The sequence below is a fragment of the Chenopodium album genome, chromosome 24 (assembly GCF_948465745.1).
Source record: "Chenopodium album chromosome 24, dcCheAlbu1.1, whole genome shotgun sequence".
NCBI lineage: Eukaryota > Viridiplantae > Streptophyta > Magnoliopsida > Caryophyllales > Amaranthaceae > Chenopodium > Chenopodium album.
The window spans coordinates 3,502,235-3,522,690 of NC_137857.1; the positions used below are offsets into that span (position 1 = coordinate 3,502,235).

General features: G+C 32.8%; 1 protein-coding gene across 1 annotated transcript; it reads left to right on the plus strand.

The window, feature by feature from the left end:
- Positions 1 to 14,077: 14,077 nt before the first annotated feature.
- On the plus strand, positions 14,078 to 18,584 carry LOC145612760 (uncharacterized). Its single transcript, XM_081668054.1, has 5 exons — positions 14,078 to 14,442; positions 14,517 to 15,333; positions 15,472 to 15,678; positions 16,282 to 17,791; positions 17,845 to 18,584. Exons 1-5 carry the CDS (start codon positions 14,078 to 14,080, stop codon positions 18,582 to 18,584), a joined length of 3,639 nt encoding a protein of 1,212 aa, XP_081524180.1.
- The last annotated feature ends 1,872 nt before the right edge of the window (positions 18,585 to 20,456 follow it).

A 20,456-nucleotide genomic window follows, 5' to 3' on the forward strand; every position in this document is an offset into this window, starting at 1 on the left:
TTATTAGATAATTTGTGGGTCAACAAGCTGAAAGCCAACAAAAAAAAGCTACTCATGGTTTCAAAAACAAAAAAAAAAAAAAAAAAAAAAAAAAAAAAAAAAAACTACTCATTACAGCTTTTTCATTTTGGCTTAAAAGCCAGCTTGTTCGCTGACTTAAAAGCCAATTACCAAATACTTTTTTTTTTTTATTTTTGTTGTTTGATCACATAAAAAAGCCAATAGCTAACCAAAAGCCACCTAAAAGTCATTTACCAAACATGGCCATTATCTCGAGATTTAACACTTGGTCTCAAAACCTTCAAAATGGTTCTGATTTCATTTTAGACTAATCCGGACACAAAAAGAGAGATAAGAATGCTTTCCATAAACCTCACAAAACCTTAGGAGGCCATTTGAATGGTGGAACCATCTATTTTGGGTCTGTTCACATTTACTGAACTAAGCTGAACTGACTGAACTGATTGGAGCTGAACTGAACTGAACTGAACTAATTGGAACGGAACTGACTGAGCTAAAATGAATATTTTATGAGAGAGGGAAATTAAGAGCTGAACTGAACTGAACTGATTGGAGCTGAACTAAACTGAACTAAAATTAAGTAAATATGAACAGACCCTTTGCCTACAAAAATAAATTTCCCAAAAATGACAAAAGAGAAAGGTCTTATCATTAAAAAGGAGACAAATTGTAACTCAATTGGGCCCCCAAATAAATACAAATGGTCCAACCAACTCCCCCAACATGAATGAAAGTGACTAGCCCAAATTCCAAAACAATTGTCTCTATCAATGTTTAAGACAGCCCAATATCAAAAACCACAAATTGGCCCCCAAACATGTTTCTATTTAGGCAGAAAATCCTCTCTGCCGTTTGCCCATTGGTTGTTCACCCACCACATAAAATTCCAGCAGGCTTTGAACATGAAAGGGCTCACCCAAACATCCATGTTCATGTCCAAACAAAATGTATTTGTTGGAAAATGGGCCTTTTTCCCTTTTATTGGCCCACTGTCATCCCTATTTATATTTGGAAACTCTTTGCCCCCTACCCTAAACTTCTAGGACCCCCTCTTTGATTTGATTATTTTGTTGGATCACTACTTGTTTTTCCTTGTAGGGTTGGACTCTAACCTACCCCCAAGTTAACACTAATTCAACACAACCCTTAAATTGATTAGACTTGTATATCCTGTTTTCGACTTTTCAACCCTCTTAATTCGCTTGATCCTACATCTTTGATTTATATCTATAAAGGCTTTTTGCAATTATGTTTGATAATAATCACACTTGAAGACGAGGAATTGTATTCAATGCTTTACTTTGTCACATAGGGCATGTTTGGTAATTTGCTGGTAAATGATTGATATAGCTGAGTGTATTGACTGATAATTTGAGTTGGTGGTTGTATTAGATGATTTGACTACCTGGTTGCGCAACAAGTTTGATAAATGGTTATTAATTGTTAGTTGTTTCAGTCAATGTATGAATAACCAAAAAGCTAAAAGTTTAATAAGCTAATTTCAAAAGGCTTACAACTTATAACTACTCAAAGCACCTAACAACTAAGATCTAATTGCCAAGCAAGGGTTGTATTGTGAGTGTCTTTTTATAGAACATTTAAGCCCAAAAATCTCTTTAAATAGGCTATCTATCAAACGCTCAAACTAACTTTTTAAGAATGGTCAAATATTTAATAGGCCTCAATAAGCTAAAAGGTATCCAAAAAAAAACTATTTACGTACTTAACAAAACCATAATCTCTACTGTAATTTGTTTCCTATATCTTTTTTAAGTTGACCATTGTGCTTATTTAACTATTGTGCTAATGTTTTATTCAATGTTTTTATGAATTGAAAACATGACATTGACATTTTTAATATTCATATAATTCTAGTTAATTTTTGCAATTAATTTTTCTATTTCCATGTATAATGATGACTCAAAACATTTTTAATAGGAGATTTAGTATTAATTAAAACGACAAATTACATGGGAGCTTATTTTTTAGGTACTAATAGCTTTCTTTCAAGAAATATCTTTGAAATAGAACCACACTGAAGATATTTACCCTTTCTACAATTTGACAGAAACACTATGGTAAAATGATTGTATTAATTATGTTTCAACAATTATATATGTGCTACTCTTTTGGAACACCCAAAAATAGGAAATGATATTAATATACTTAGACATTGACAATGATCATATGATAAGTAATAAATTAGATGAATATGTGTGTATTGCGTGTTTCATGTACATACAAAAAAGTTTGAAAAGAAAAGACATAGATAGGAATTTCTGATCTAGTTAGGCTACATCAATAACTACCAATCTCTTGCAAAAGTAATTTGAAATTTCTACAAGTGTTTGCTTACCAAAATTGATAAGGAATATACATTCAGAGTCCTCAAGAAATTGGGAATCTTTACCACTTTTTAAATTTTTTTTTTTTTTGTCATAGATAACGCACTTTTTGCTTGTTCAAAATAAATACGTAGTATATAGCCTCTTTCTTGAATCTTTATTAACCAAAAGTTATTTTATAATAAAATTTAGACATTAATTTTTATAAAAGCATTTATATGGTAATATGGTAAGAAAAGGGTAGATTTAGAAAAATCTATCGTAGAATGAGGTTGGTAATATTGGTAAGAAAAGGGTAAATTTAGAAAAATCTATCGTAGAATGAGGTTGGTAATATTCGACCCTAGCCTTAGACTAAAAAGTCGAAGAAATAGCTAAATGCCAAGCTAAACTGCTATAGCCTCCTATTGTATCTCTATGATGTTACATAAGGAGTATGGAATGCTTGTATATACAGGAATCACTTATCCAAATAGCTCACATTTGTGGGTAAGCTAATTAATTAAGGGTGTGGCTCATGAGCTGTTCTAACTAGTCGAAAGTCAGAAGTTCTATTGCTTTCAACTTGAAAGAGACCATTGTGCATATTTTGCTGTTATGTCCAACCTAGCTAGTATTAGGTTTGGACTTCTCTTGTTTTATTTTTTTAAATAAAATAAATTAAATCTTTGTCTTACAATTGTTTATTTTTTATTTTATTTTATTTTTTTAACTTTTTTTTTTTAAAGTAATGTAGGATTATTGAAGTTACTAAATGAGGCACAAAAGTATATTCAACATTCATACATACATACCATCTACCTATGTTATGATTTGAATCGATGTGAGATAGAAACAATATTGATTTGAATCTATTTATGTGTTTCGGAGAAAGCCACAAAGGGTAAATAATTTTTAGATTCATGGAATTATATGTAATAATGTAGTATTATTAGATTCATCTTCTTATTAACGCGTTGTTTTATTTTAATTTTCTAAGTGATTGGTAAACATGTAAATTTTTTTTGGAACTACTAAAAAGTGAAATATTTGAGAGTGAGGGATAGCTCAAGAGCTCCCCTCCTAGTGTATGGTAATCCTGAGATCGATTCTCATCACTTGCCCTTGTGACTCTCTAAACACACACCATCAAAAAAAAAAATATATATATTTCGTAATATCATGGCATCAAGAGCATGTTGCATGAGTAGGAAGATCACCGAATAATATACATGCTTATGAGGAGATAGTGCTTTCAAATGTCTATATTAGTCTTAATTACAAGGTTTAATGCTTAATATCTCATCATTACTTATTCGCGAATGCGTATACTTTTGTTAGTGGTTAATTTCCAATTTTCTCTCATCCTAATCTTTTAACTTTATGATGCATTGAAGATAAGCATACAAAAGATTTTACTTATCATTTTTATGTTGAATTAATTAGAACCACATGGTTCTCAAAAAAAAAATTAGAACCACTAGTTGAAGACTATTATTTTCATTTTCTAATTTGTGAATTATTTCTTCATTGATCTCAAATAAAGCAATTTTATTTTCATCACTATTTATAAATAGATGCAACATTAGCCTGGTACATTCACCTAAACACGCATTGTCACTATTGATTTGCTAATTTAATGACAAAGGGTATATATAAATACCAATCATACCCTTTTTTAAGGCTTTATTTAACGATTAAATCAGATCAGTTGATGATCTTACTAATTAAGTTGTTCTTATACTTATCACATAAACTATTTATCTCGTAGGGTTCTTCAAAAAAGTGTTTCATAGGCCGGTAATAAGTTGTTCTTGCTATTTTCGACCCTTTTCCTTTAGATTCTTTAAGTTTTTGTTAATGAATTCAATAAAACTACACTCTTTGAAGGTATTAAGCACTCTTGTGGTGGGTTTAATTTGAGTGTAATCGGTGCCCCTATGGTGAACTTTGTTCCAGTTTATTTTTGTTTTTTGAGTTTTATGGTACAAGTTGTTTCATAATAGGGTAAAGATTTGTGTGCACATCAATATAAAAAAGGGTATGAAGAAGAAGATTTGCGCGCAACTACGGAAAGGGTGTTTTTATTTGATTTAATTGTCATGTATTTATTAAATTTAAAATTTTGTGAATGTTGTATGACTTTTTATTTTATCTATGAATCAATTCAATCTTAATTAATAAAACATATATATATAAAAAAAAAAAAAAAACATTCACATATATAGCTTTAGAAAAATTGACTGATAAATATAATTCATATTTGTGTAGCAACAGGCCAAGTAAGACAATTTGGTAGTTGAATTGACTAGAAATTTTGAAAGAGAATATATATATGATATTAATTACAAATATATATACAGATGAAAGATTACATCATAAAATTAATTAAGTAGTGAAGAAGAGAATTGAAGTACTAGTAACAATAGAAGCAAATTAAAAACAGTGACCACAGTCACATGGTATTCACGTGGCACATACAGGGGGATATATTAGAAGAGGGACACCAATCAACTAGCCAATTTAGACAACTAATTAACTTCACTCACAAAATTGGTAATCGACTTGATAGAGTTAGGTGCATGAGACCATAAAACAAAACCCGACTTGAATTGGCCATGCATAATTCATACTTTGTATAACAACACATAAATACACACCAATTAAGTACGTATTTGAAAATAAAATAAAACAACAATAGGTGAAATTTGCTAGAATTAATAATACTTCAACACGTACATTAATTTACCTAATACTTCAACATGTAAGTGAATTGAAGTATGTACGTACTCCATATTAACAAATTAATGATGTCTATGTATATGAAAATGAATCTACGTACAAATTAAGGGACCAAACTTTTAAAAAAATAATTTCAATTATATAATATATAGCTGAAAGATATTTGAATAATGTTTATTTACAAGTTAAACTAGTTAACAACTACGTACATACATACACGATAATTTCTACCACGGTTTAAACCGTAAAGATCGAGTAGAATATAGCGACAATGCAAAGAGAAGGGAGAGAGCATTAGTGGCATACTAGAAGATAGGAAGCAGCTGTCATTGTCCATTGCCAATAAGGATGGCATTGATGATAATGGTAGGGGAATAGGGTAACCTGAATTAATTGCAATGAAGCTACCAACATTCAACTTACTTTCAAATCACATATGTATCACAACTTCTCTTCTATTCTAGCTTAGCCCACCAAAAACATTTTTGCCTTATTTTCTCATTTAATGCCAATGAGTTATGGGAGATAATACTCTTTTTATGATAATGATGTGGCATTCTATTCTTTATTTGTCATCCCCTCTCTTTTATTATTAGTGTGCTTGAGTTAGTTGTATGTCTATGTGGGTAAACTAACCTTCCAAATCTATCTATCTACTATAGCTTGCTTGGTCCATCCTAGCTATATATTGTATTCAATCTAATGATATGATAGCTCCCTTTGTGACTTTAATTAAGTTTTCACTATTAATTTGGATTGTATGAGGACATAGGAGATGGAGGGATGGTTAGTCCCTCCATCTCCCCCAAGTGGTTTGCAGTTCGAACGTCATCCCCGCCCCCCCAATTGTTGTGCTAGGTTGGGGGGACCCCCCTCGATATCTTATCATATAATAATAATAATAATAATAATAATTTGGATTGTATATATAGATGATGAAGTTTTTAAATTTTTATATTGAATTTTAATTGACTCTAACATATTCTCTAACCCAATATCTCTTCCTAATTCTTACGTACGATGATGAGAATTGAGTCAAGAATATATTGTGATATGTAAGTAAAAATAATTCTTATAAAACTCTGGTATTAAAATAGTAATCTTTATATTTTTGAGGTGGTTTGTTACTTTGTTAGTTAGGTGCCGATTTAAAGCTCTAAAAAGGTAGAAAAACCACCAACACACACATCCATAATTCTGAAATTAATTGCAACAACCTTATATTCGAAGTATATCAAATGGTAACATATACAAAGTAGTACATACGAATAATAATATGTTGATCATATATGTGTGAGACCTACCTTAGGGGTGGAATTAAGGGGTGCTAGGGTAAGCCGCCATGACCACCCCTATAAATTTAGTTAAAAGTAATTAATTAAATGTCTCATCTATCATTATCTTCTTTCCAACCCAATTAATTAATTGGTGATTTGCCAAAGTTTAAAGCTTCTTCTCGATATACGTTAGTAAAACAACAAGTTCATGAACAAAATCAGTGGCGGATTAAAATATTTAGTGTGGAGAGGCACTATAAAAAAATAAAATAAAATAAAATGCTTGTATAAGGGCTTAAACCTAAGACTTTTAGTCCAAACTCAATGCATTACTACTATGACAAAGCTAAATTGATATTATTTATTGCATTAAAATTGTATTTAACCTATAAATTTACACATTTACTTAAATAAAAAATAAATAAATAAAAATTTTGGGGGGTCGGTGCCACCCAGGCCCCTTCATAGATCCGCCAATGAACAAAATCTGTTATCAGCTTTAAAACACATTATAGTACCATAAATTAAGTGGGACACTAAAACAAGTACACTTAATTAAGGGCCTGTTCACATTTACTTAATTTCAGTTCAGTTCAGTTCAGTTCAGTTCAGCTCTAATCAGTTCAGTTCAGTTCAGTTCCAATCAGTTCAGTTCAGTTCAGTTCAGTTCAGCTCTTAATTTCCCTCTCACATAAAATATTCATTTCAGCTCAATTCAGTTCAGTTCAGTTCAGTTCAGTTCCAATCAGTTCAGTTCAGTTCAGTTCAGCTCCAATCAGTTCAGTTCAGTTCAGTTCAGCTCAGTTTAGTAAATGTGAACAGGCCCTAATTTTTAATGATTCATCAAAAACTAATCAAACCCTTTTTTTTTTTTTTTTGGGATTTCAACAATCGAGTTATTAGCTACCCATTTCTAAAGGTCCATCTACTTCACCTTATTCCTTAATATTGGGATATAATATATGATCCTCTTGTCTTTCCACCTATCTTATCCCATCTCTTACACAAGATATTAATGCTTTTGGGTTTCTTTTGCTCTTGAAAGGTTATTAAAGATCCCTATATGACTATGACAATTCCATGCAAAGCAATACAATGCATGCTGACAAATATATTTGCAGTAGTATTATTCATTTTCTCATGCTATTTTATATTTTATTTTAAAAAAATTTTATCAACGAGATAATACTAATTATCCGTCCATCTCTAAATAAAAGTTTTCTACTAGTACCCTTTTTATTTAAAACACAGGCCTTTAGATAGAATTTTCATTTCGCTTCTCTCTGTTATATTTCACTATCGTTTATTTTAGTTCACTTTCATTAGATCAGATTCTGCTACGTACATTGTGGGTTTCTTTCTCTATTTTTTTTTACACCATACATTTATTCATCTTTAATTAGCCATACTTCATTGTTTTATACTTCGTATTTTTCATTTATCTTCCTAGACATTTATTGAAAACGGAAAGAGTATTATTTTAACTCTAAAAAAATACGAAGTATATAGTTAGTACTCCGTATTAAATTTATTAAAAACAAAGAAACAGATAATTAATAAAATGGGGTTTTAATGTACAAGAAAGTATGAAGGAGAGAACCTATACTATAGTATATTACATGCAAATGGATTTAGGCCATTATATCCGACACTATGATAAGTTACATGATATGACTGCACTTGTTGTTTTGCTTTTTTCTCCCCAAAAAATGACAATCTTTTTTGGTTGTGTTTTGTACAGGCAGTTTTACAGGTTTACATATTATATTATATGGTTCTCTTCTCTTCTAATATTACAAATATTAACTGGACCATATCATAACTTTAGGACATGACACTGGATTTTTTTATTTGTTTTTATTTTCTACTACAAATTAAATAAATAATTTATTGTGTATATACTACTTGTACTGTATATTTATAATATGATCATATCATATAATAAAGTCATAGATACATCTGAAATGATAAAACATCTTTAGTCTCTAGCTAACTTGTGAATTAAGATTTTACACTAGATTATCAGTCAGTATCTTCTGTGCTCAATGTTCTTTGTGCCATTTTTTTTTTTTTTTTTTTTTTTTTTTTGGGATCAAAAGTTAGCTAGAGATCACTGTTATATTTTGCCTGCATTTGTCCAGCAATGGACAGCACTTGTTTTGTCCAATTGTGCTTTAAATTCATTCACATGTTCACCTCTAATTATTTTACCCCTGCAATAAAAAATTATTGACACTTTAAAAATTAGCTAGTTATTTAATATGAGTACGTAGTACGTATACACGTAGTACTTTGTAATCTGTACATAAACATGCTCGTTGTTGAAAGAATAATTAAACTCCTCCAAGCTCCAATTAAGCTATATGCGTTCTCGATCAACCATTCATCAAAGAATTTAATCATCTACATTAGGTTATTTACTTAAAATAAACTTTTTAATACAGCCTTTAATGACATAACAAGTTTAATTTAGGCTAATTGTACTCTGGTACTTCTCTTACTTGTGTATACCTAAATCTAGTTAGTTTCACTAATTTGTGCCTCATGGTCCTATCGCTCACCTGGTAATTTGATTTACAACTTATCATAAAATAGATAAAGTTCTTTAGGTAAATCATCCGGGAATTAAAATAATTAAGTTATTATTCACTTAACAACAAAACATATGACATAATACAACTTCCAAAACACAAAAATTCAAGCATGTACAATCTCTTACTCCCTCTGTCTCTAAATTAAAAGTATCTTTCTATTTATTATGTGAGTAATAAATGTTAGAAAGAGGTTTTGTATTAAAAGACAGAAGGAGTACTTAATAACTATGAGTACTTGTACTCCGTACTACATACTCCGTACATATATAAGTATGTATTTTGTATGTATGTGCAACCAGATGGCCATTAATTACGTAAAAGGAAATAGAAACTTGTATTACTACCTTCGTTTCTTATTACGGAGTACTGTATTTGCAATGATTTAACTTAAAATATGAGTAAAAAATATTTAATCGTTGAAAAAACGGAAAATAGAGATACAGAGTAGTAGATTAAAAAAGTGGAGAACACTTGGCCGCGTAAATCGAGGGACTCCACTACTCACACAGTACAAAGCTGCACAATGTCTCTGAATTATGATCATTCAGTAATCAGTACTACTGCCACAAGTTGTTAATCTGTTGTAGCTCGCCCAACAAAAAAAAAAAAAAATAAAAAAAAAAAAAAAATAACGTTTTTATTTTTCCTGCTTCTAATACTTAATTTTTTACGTACCAACATGTGATTGTTATGGTAAGTTTTTCGTGTATGTATGATCTCTACTTGTACTTGTACATACTTCATACGTACTCCATATGTATATAATTGCTGGTCATATTTATATGCTGGTCTATAATGACATAATATCATGATCTGATAGGATTTTCTATTCTTTATTGAATTTTCACCATGTTTTTTCTTATTTTTATTACGAGTACTATATATTTATTATACGAGTACTATTGTAAACTAACTTTTGTGCTTTAATAATATTTTTTTTAAAGTAAGATACATTGAGGAGCAAGTGCTTGAATATTTTTATTTTTTCTACAACTATATGTTTTATTTTAAATCGAGATTATAAAATACAAAATATGTATAATATACCTAGTATATACTTATTGGGAAGTTTTAAGTTTAGATGCACATAGCAGCAACTACAAGGGCAACAATAACTTAAATAATGGGTGTATAGAGTAATAGTGCACCACCCTTATGTATGTTGTGCTTAATGACATATACGCAATATATTCTATCGAATCCTCTCTCGTCTAACCAGGCCATCTTCAGATCAATACTTCTCCTTTTTAATTTCCTTCTTAAATTAGGGCCTGAAATGGAGATTTTATAAGAGAAGGAAATTAGGAGCTGAGCTGAACTGAACTGAACTGAAATGAATATTTTATAAGAGAAGGAAATTAGGAGCTGAGCTGAACTGAACTGAACTGAATTTCAATGTAAGAGAACAAGACCTTAGTCACATTCCCCAGTCCCCACACCTCCTTTAACATGCCATATAATAAAAGATTAAGTAGAATATCAGCGGAATTTGTTTCTACACATCACTAGAGTATCCAAGTTGGTGTTGTCTTGTACACCCGCCACTTTATTTGAAATCGCTCCTTATACTTAAGATATACTAAATTATTGATGTCATTAAGTCAATCTTTATTTTTCATGTTTCAAATACACAAATTAAATTCTGTACTAAGTTTCATTACGTCCCCATAAAATACACTCCATATGGCAATTCATTTTGAACATCATCATTAATTCATTGCTAAATCCAACAAGAACTAACAACTTGGCTATGTATAACAGTCCTAGTAATATTATTCATGCATGGTAACTAAATTAAATAATGTGCATATATCATGTGAGTCCATTTGAATAGAGCTATATAAGCCACGTTACGTAGGATGATGAGGTTGATGAATAACAATATAAACAAGGACAATGCTTTCAAAAAAAAATATAAATAAGGACAAAATTGTAAAATGTCAAATGATTGGATCATTGGATGACATGTGGAAGGCCTTAATTTGACAAGGTTGTTAAAATCAAGACAGTAGTACTATGGACTCGTCAATCATCACACAGTTTAAGTTGCGTCAAGGAAAGTATATATTGTCTCTCTCTATTTTATTTTATTTATTTATGTATGTTTTGTATTTTTTTTATTTTTATTTTGGCAATAGATAAAAAAATACAAATAAGATATGACCATACTATAAGAAGGTACATCAGCTTTAATTTGTATATTTGCAAGATGTGTCTACAACTCAACGATTTGATTTTAATCATTTTCAAATAATTGAATAACAATAATAATGCCTTTTGTTTTAAGTACGTTACTCACCTCGCATACATCATGAAAGGAGAATAAAATCAGTCGTCTAGTGGGTAGAACGATAAAAAATTGACTTGATTCGATGATATTCGGACAAATCGTACTTAAAAATAGCTTGAAATATCCGTACATATTATATATGGTTGGTATGAACACAATGCAATGACCTAACACAAGCCATTATGTGATCAAAACTGAAATATTGAGACCCAATTTTATAGCTCTAATTAGTTGATAGTGGAGTTAAGATTATGAGTTTTCATGAATGTTCAATTACCTAAGATGCATCAATATTGTAGAAGAAGGTTTAATAATATTTAATAACTAGACCGAGAAAATAAAAAAAAATGTAATGAATGAGGTGATTAATAACTACTATAACTTTTACGAAGTACATCATAATTATCCATCGTTCTTTAAACTTTTACATCTCGAGATTTTCAACTATATAACTATTTATGGAGGGAAAATAATTTAGCTAGGGAAACATGCTTACCTCATGAAATTAAATTATTTGGAAATTAAAGCCGCTAACCAAAAGTAGCAATAGGTAGGTTTTGTGTTAAAATTTAACGAACTAAAATGATATAATTCAAATAATTTACTACTTCATATGGCTTAAAATACAAGTAACAACTGGTTGATAGACTTTTAAAATTTAGCCTAAAAGTCTCACTCCCCTACCCCATTATATAAATTAACAATTACAAAATTATTTAAAAATAAAGCAAGTTAAAAGCATAAGAATTTATTGCAAAGTGGCAAATAAAGATGATACAGTTTGAACAGGCTTTTTTCGTTAGGTTTGTAAGGCTTTTTTTTCCATACCATTTATTGACTGCCCTATTCGGATAATGTTTTCAACAGTATACTCAAAATAGCTAAAATGCTATGGAGTAATTAATGTGTAACATACAAATTTTTATCTAACTTTATTGTTCATATATTTCGTTATTATGACCTTACAATTTCCATGCATGTTTGATATATAGTACCACTTAATGTATTAAATCCTACTCCGTAGTTGATAAAGTATGTTACGTGATCGAATAGGATAGTGCTATATATGCACTATAATTATGTTATTTTCGTCTACGATATAAGTACATAAGACAAAGAAAATCTATAACGTTTATGAGATCGTTTGTCTCATACTATATTATAAGTGACAATTTGACATTGCTACTTTTCGAAAATGAATAACACGTAAATAATGTCAGTGCAAATTATGAATAATCAAAATTTGTATGCTCTACATCATACCTAATTACCTATGAGACAAATTTAATAAAAGTACGTAGGCTTTATACATTGTGCATAATTTAATCATGGTTCCATGCTCTAGAAGAGTAATTACTCTTGAGTCTTGTTTAGCTAGCTAGTGACTACTTTAAGATTAGAGTAGTTAAACTTTTATTGGATGGTAGAAAAAATTAATAATCTAATAACATTACTAACTACTAACTATGTAACTAGGTCTGCGATCACGCTACACTTAACACCTTAAACTAATTAATTATTGTCTAAGCAATGCTATATATATAATTATATATATGATTAATATTTTTCTCCCATCATGCTTAATTCATGGAAAATGTTGTCTTATTATAGCCTCTTTTTCTAAGGACTGTCCCCTAACTATTAGGGCACAAGTCTCCACCTTCAATCCAAAATCTTCAAATTAAAGGCCCTTTTATTATTTATTTTTAATTTTTTTTTTTTTTTTTTTAGGAAATGGACAATGTTTTAGATTAACTAACATAAAGTAATATTTTTTATAATTTTTTTTCTTGCACAATTCAATAAATTTCCTAAGAATTGGGGGTAAAACAAAATAGATATAGTTGTATAATTTTTTTTTCAATAAAATTGATGATTGGAAAATTTTGTCCAATGTGGCCGCCAAATGGTCCAAAATTGATGAATCCCTAAAATTTGAGCGCATTGTAACCGTTTTGAGTTTGATATAGGAAATGGTAGGGCCCATAAAGTATAAAGATGGGGCCCATAATGTTTTGGGTCTATTACGACAACATTAAAGATAGGCTACCCTTTGCGTGGGCTCACCTATGTTGGGTCATATAGTACACACTTTCCCCACCTAAGGATGGAAGCCATATTTAAAATAATAAATAAATAAATAAATAAATGAAAGAAATAAAAAAAATGAAAATCAGTAAATCACCAAATTAACTCATGCTTTTTTTTAACCCTGTGGTACATTGGTGCATAAAATGTAAAAAAGTAAGAATAATTTTCGTTTTTACTTTGATTACATAAGCTGATGTTAAAAGAAGATGGAATTCACACAACTTTATTTTTCTCAATGTAGAAGAGGTAAGAAATCAAATCTAAGAGTGCTTACCACCAAGCTAAACACGATATTTCATTCATTTCTATATATATTACTTCTACTTGTAGTAAAATTAAAATAGGTTTTTAATATAGTAAGGCATGAGCATGTAAATTGTATTATGAACCGAATTCTAGTCTTATAATTGACAATAACCTAGTTAACTATTAGGAAAGATAATATTTGAGAATATTGTGATAATATTGTGAATAGATTTGTTAGGAGATCTTGTGTTTATCTTGGGAATATTTTGGCCTTGCCCTCCAAGTTCCCTATTCTATATATACTTGTACATGGCAATTCATATAAACGGAGAAATACAGAGAAATACTTTTGTGATTAATTTAACATGGTATCAAGAGCTTAGGTTTGATCTGAATTTTTTTCACACGTTCTTTTCATAAGTTCTGAGTGAAGGAGGGTGAGAGTTCACTACAAAATATTTTTTTTCTTTCGGTGAGGTTGTGTGAAACACAATGTCAGGGGTTGATGGTGGAAAAACGACCAAGGTGGATCTCACATACCATCTAGGTTCGAGTGATGCTCCTGGCAGTGTGATTACACCTATTCAGCTTCGAGGTGACAATTACGATGAATGGGCGAGAGCTGTGCGTACTTCCTTGAAGGCAAAGAGGAAATACGGTTTTATTGATGGATCCGTTGCTAAGCCTACGGACTCTGAAAAATTGGAGGATTGGGTGGCTGTTCACTCCATGTTAGTGTCTTGGTTGTCGAATACTTTGGACTCGACAATTCGTTCAAAACTCTTGGTGATTATGATGATGCGAAATTGCTATGGGACAACCTCCGAAACCGCTTTTGTGTGGTTAGCGGGACTAGGGTCTGTCAATTGAAGACTGCCTTGGCCGATTGTAAGCAAGGAAAGTCTGAATTAATTTCTGTCTATTTTGGCAGATTGTCGAAAATTTGGGATGAACTCACAACTTACGTCTCGGTTCCCGAGTGTAAGTGTGGATTGTGCAAGTGCAATATTGTGCAGCAGGTTGAACGTTTGAGGGAGGATGACTTTGTTCACCATTTTCTTATTGGCTTGGAGAAATCTTACGCTGCTCTAAGGGCACAACTCCTTGCTCAAGACCCATTACCATCGGTGGACAAGGCGTATCAGCAGGCCATTCAAGCTGAACGCTTGGGTGGAGGGGAGGTGAATGCTATCACTGATGATCGAACTAATGTGGTGGCCTTCAAGTTGCAGGGGGGCAAGCCACGTTCAGAGGGCAATGACAGATTCTGTAATCACTGTAACAGGGAGGGTCACGATGAATCGGGATGCTTCCAAATTCACGGCTTCCTTGACTGGTGGGGAGACCGCCCACGTGGTGGGCGTGGACCAGGTCGTGGTGGAGCCTCGGCTGGCCGGGATGGAGGACGGACAGGTGGCAGGGGCAGGGGGGGTGGTGCGCCTCCTGCTCGGGCAAACAAGACAGGTGGGCAGCAGCACTCGCAATCTTCGCAGGCTGCTGCCGCAACACCATCAGATGGGGCAGCCCTCGCTGGGGTAACAACAGCTCAAATTCAGATGCTTCTCGACCACTTGAACTCTATTAAACCCAAGCTTCACGGTAAGCAAGATATGGGTTGGATTATTGATACCGGTGCCTCAAACCATGTGACTTGTGACATTACTTTATTGACGAATGTGGTGAATGTGAGTCATTATCCGGTGGGATTGCCGGATGGAAACCATGCAAATGCGTCCAAACTTGGATCGGTGACATTGGACGGAGGCTTAATACTTAAAAATGTTCTTTATGTGCCTCAATTAAATTGCAATTTAAATTGAACGACTCAATTATGTGATGAATCAAATTGTGTCATGCAATTTACTAATAAACTTTGTGTTATACAGGACCTATCGACGAGGAAGGTGATTGGAGCGGGTGAACGAGTAGATGGACTTTATTATTTCCGGGGTGTTCCGACGGTGAAGACTTTGAAGATAAAGGTGGATGGTTCGACAAAGTTGTGGCATCAATGGTTAGGGCATCCTTCGGGAAAAGTTCTTCAACAACTTCCGTTTGTGAGTCATAGTAGTAGCAAATTTAATTCATGTGATGTATGCCCTCGGGCAAAATAACATAGGAGTAGCTTTCCTTTGAGTCAAAATAAAGCCAGTCGTATTTTCGAACTAGTTCATTTAGATTTGTGGGGGCCTTACAAGACTCCATCGTCTTGTGGAGCTCACTATTTTTTGACAATCGTAGATGATTTTTCTAGAGGTGTGTGGACCTATTTAATAAATAATAAAACGGAAGTTGAATATATGTTTCATAATTTTGTGGCTATTGTTCGTCGCCAATTTTCTCAAGAAATTAAAGTAGTTCGTAGTGATAATGGTACGGAATTCAATTCCTTGAGAAAGTATTTTTTTGACAATGGGATTTATTTTGAGACCTCATGTGTGGGCACGCCTCAACAAAATGGGCGTGTTGAGAGAAAATATCAACACATTTTGAATGTTGCTAGAGCTTTACGATTTCAAGCAAATTTGCCTTTAAAATTTTGGGGTGAGTGTGTGCAAGCGGCATGTCATTTAATTAATAGGACTCCCTCTAGATTGCTTGATTATAAAACTCCTTGTGATGTGTTATTTGGCAAATCACCTTCATATGAGTATATTAAGGTGTTTGGATGTTTGTGTTATGCGTATAATCTAAAGAGTAAGGGTGATAAATTTTCTAGTCGTAGTCGGAAATGTATATTCCTAGGATACCCATTCGGGAAAAAGGGATGGAAGGTGTACGACTTAGAAACTCGTGAAATTTTTGTGTCAAGAGATGTTAAATTTTGTGAAACCGAATTTCCATTTTTTGAACCTAGTGAAGATGACAAAATGGTGAGTGTGAGTAGTGGAGAGGATGGGCTTAGTGATGATGAATGGTATGTGGAGTTGGCAGGGGAATGTGTATGTGAAGGAGAGTGTGATAAGGGGGTGCAGTGCGAGGGTGATGCGGGGGAAGAGAGGCAGGCAGACTACCCCGCAACCCACATGCGGCAAGCAGACCCAAACCGCAGGCAGCCCGCGGAGGAGTCTGCCATGCCTCATGATCAGCTTGCGACTTCTCTTGCGGGTGCTAGGCTTCCTGGCGAGTCTGGCAGCACACATGAGGGCGCTCAACAGCAGCATGTAGACACCACGACTGGGCAGATTGGGCAGTGTGAGTTGAGCAGCAATGCAACAACAGATAGTAATGCTACAAGGGACACCGAGGCCTTGGGTAAAGGCATGAGACAGAAATTTCCGAATGTGAAGCATCATGACTATGTGACACACACGATCCGAAATAAAAGTCCATCTACATCATCTCAAAGTTCACCCGCGACATTGATTTCCTCAGGTACTGTTTACCCTATAACACATTTTATTGATTCTCACCGATTTTCTGTGAAGCATAGAACATATATTGCAGCTATTACGAGAGGAAATGAACCTAAAAGTTTCAAGGAGGCTATGAAACACGAGGGTTGGAGGAAGGCAATGGCAGATGAGATACAGGCACTTGAAGAACATGGTACTTGGGTGCTAGAAAAATTATTTCCTGGTAAAAAGGCACTCGGGAGTAAGTGGGTGTACAAAGAAAAATATGACGAGCATGGAAATTTGCAAAGATTAAAGGCGAGGCTAGTTATCTTTGGAAACCATGAGGTTGAAGGTCTAGACTATAACGAGACGTTTGCTCCGGTAGCAAAAATGGTGACAGTTCGGACCTTTCTTGCAGTAACGGCGGTGAAAAATTGGGAAGTTCATCAAATGGACGTTCACAATGCCTTTCTTCATGGCGATTTGGAGGAAGAGGTATACATGAAAATTCCCCCAGGTTTTGAGAAAAATAATTCTGACAAGATTTGCAGGATGCAGAAATCATTGTACGGGCTTAAACAAGCTCCGAGATGCTGGTTTGCAAAGCTAGCTACAGCTTTGAAACAATATGGCTTTAAACAGTCATATTATGATTACTCTTTATTTACCTTGACAAAGGGTAAAATGCAGCTAAATGTATTAGTATATGTGGATGATTTAATTGTTGCAGGCAACGATAAGACTGCTATGCTCAGTTTTAAATCATATCTGGGAAAGTGTTTCAAGATGAAAGATCTTGGATTGTTGAAATACTTTTTGGGGCTAGAGGTAGCCCGGAATAAACAGGGATTTTTATTTGCCAGAGGAAGTATGCGTTAGACATCATTACTGAGACAGGTTTACTAGATGCTAAACCTGCAGAGTTTCCTATGGAGCAAAATCACAAGTTGGCTTTGGCTCAGGGAGATTTTTTTAAAGATGTAGAGAAATATCGTCGTCTCATAGGCCGACTGATTTATTTAGCTGTTACAAGACCGGATTTAGCATATTCTGTTCATATCTTATCACAGTTTATGCAAAAACCCAGGATTGATCATTGGGAAGCAGCTCTGCGAGTTGTTAGATATTTGAAGAAGAGTCCGGGACAGGGAATCTTATTGAGATCCGACAGTGCTTTACAGCTGGAAGGTTGGTGTGATTCTGATTGGGCAGGTTGCCCTCTTTCCAGGCGATCCTTGAGGGGTTGGTTTGTACTTCTTGGCTTGTCTCCTGTGTCATGGAAAACCAAGAAGCAGCCTACTGTTGCTCTTTCTTCATCGGAAGCCGAATATCGTTGTATGAATTCAACGACTTGTGAATTAAAGTGGTTGAAGCGACTTCTTGGGGACTTAGGTGTTAAACATGAGAATGACATGCACCTTTATTGTGATAGTCAGTCTGCGTTATATATTGCGCAGAATCCTGCTTTTCATGAGCGAACAAAACATGTTGAGTCAGATTGTCATTTTGTTCGGGATGCGATTACTGATGGTACGATTATTCCCTCATATGTTCCTACAACGGTTCAGTTAGCTGACATTTTTACGAAGGCTTTGGGAAAAGCTAAATTTGAGTTCTTACTTCGCAAGTTGGGTGTTCTAGATCCGTACTCTCCAACTTGAGGGGGGGGGGTATTAGGAAAGATAATATTTGAGAATATTGTGATAATATTGTGAATAGATTTGTTAGGAGATCTTGTGTTTATCTTGGGAATATTTTGGCCTTGCCCTCCAAGTTCCCTATTCTATATATACTTGTACATGGCAATTCATATAAACAGAGAAATATAGAGAAATACATACTTTTGTGATTAATTTAACATTAACCCTTAGGAAGTAATTTGTTTTGCTTAACCCAATAATTTTTTTTTTTGTTTGAAAAGGTGCTTCCAATTCTCTTAATTAGGATATCCCATATCCTTCGTCCCCACTCGAAAATTTGCTCTATCCAATAGATGTATTACAACGATACATCCATCTCACATGACACTCTTTTAATAAGTGATTCATAATTTGTTAACCAATAAAATCTTTGTATGAGTAATTTAAGTTGTAACATTTATACTTAATTATCATCTTATGCGAATAATCTATAAATAGATCACGATCACAAATCAAAGCTGACAAACTGTAAAATTCATGTCGGGACCACCTTATTATGTTGTCTGATAATTAACCATTTATTTAGAAGAGTGTGATATCTCTTAATAAAGATCGAGTACAAATATCTCTTTCAATTATATGAAATTGAAGATGAAGAAGCTAAGAAAATATGAGTAACACATTAAAAATAGACAAATTTAGTTCCCATGTGCCCCAAATTAAAGAACAACATTCCAAAATTGCAAACCCTCCCTCCTCTCTTCTCTATGCCCCTTGGGAATAAGGAACAAGCTAGGAACCATGGTAGTACCTTCTACGTTTTATCATTCCATCAACTCTTTAATCTAAATTAATTAATTTTACAATCCCAATTAGTACTGTCATTTGCATTACTAATCAAGTTTACGAGTACAATTATCGTACGAAAATACGTGTGCTAATCATAAAGTGCTCTTGTAAATCAAGATTATACCACCCTTAATTGATTTAATTAATCAAGCTTCCCGTGTGATATTAATTGAAAACCAGGTAATTGTTCTATCTTGGTCAGTTCGAAGTTAAATTAATTATGTGACAAATGATGTTAGAATGTGTATTAATAGTAGTTTATGTTTTGATCTCATTTCGTAGTTGTCAATTGTTGTATTATCTGTCGTTATTAATGTAGACAGAGGTATTGCTTGATAAGTTAGCTACCACTTTTTGCATGCATTGTCAGCTCAAAATTACTCAATTGTCTCTTTTTTTAGTAGTTTCAATATATTTCACGTAGTCATTTTAATCTAAATTAATTGGCATTATTATTTCTTTTCTTGGTGAGAATAATATGAGAGTAACACTTTAGTTTATGTGTTGTACAAATATATGACATGATCTTATTATAAGATACAATAACTTCATTTCGAACTGTACTCTTTCTTATGATAAGATGATTAAAATTTTATATGTTTCAGAGAATGTTATGAAGAAAATTTTAAGTGATGTTTTAGGTGATGATCTATTAAAAAAGTTTTATTATATTATTTCGTGTGATGACCTAAATTGTTCCATGAATTACTTGGAAGAGTGATTAATAATTGTGAACATAGAATTTGCGGAATCAATTATTTGTTGTAGAAAAATTAGTGAAGATAAGCGAGGTTTTAAAAATTTATTCAGCCTTTTTAAAAAATTCCAAAACATAAGGCATAACTGCATACAAAATTACACGTTATAACATTTGTTTTTTCAAAAAAAAGTTGTCTTTGGAATAACATCTAGTCAATCTAGGTCTATGAAGTGAACTATCCGGTGGATTAATGTATCATTGTAATTAGATTGACTACATATACTTCCAAGTCTTAGATGTTAATTAGTGAAAATGAGCAAACACATACATCAAGTTACTTAGTT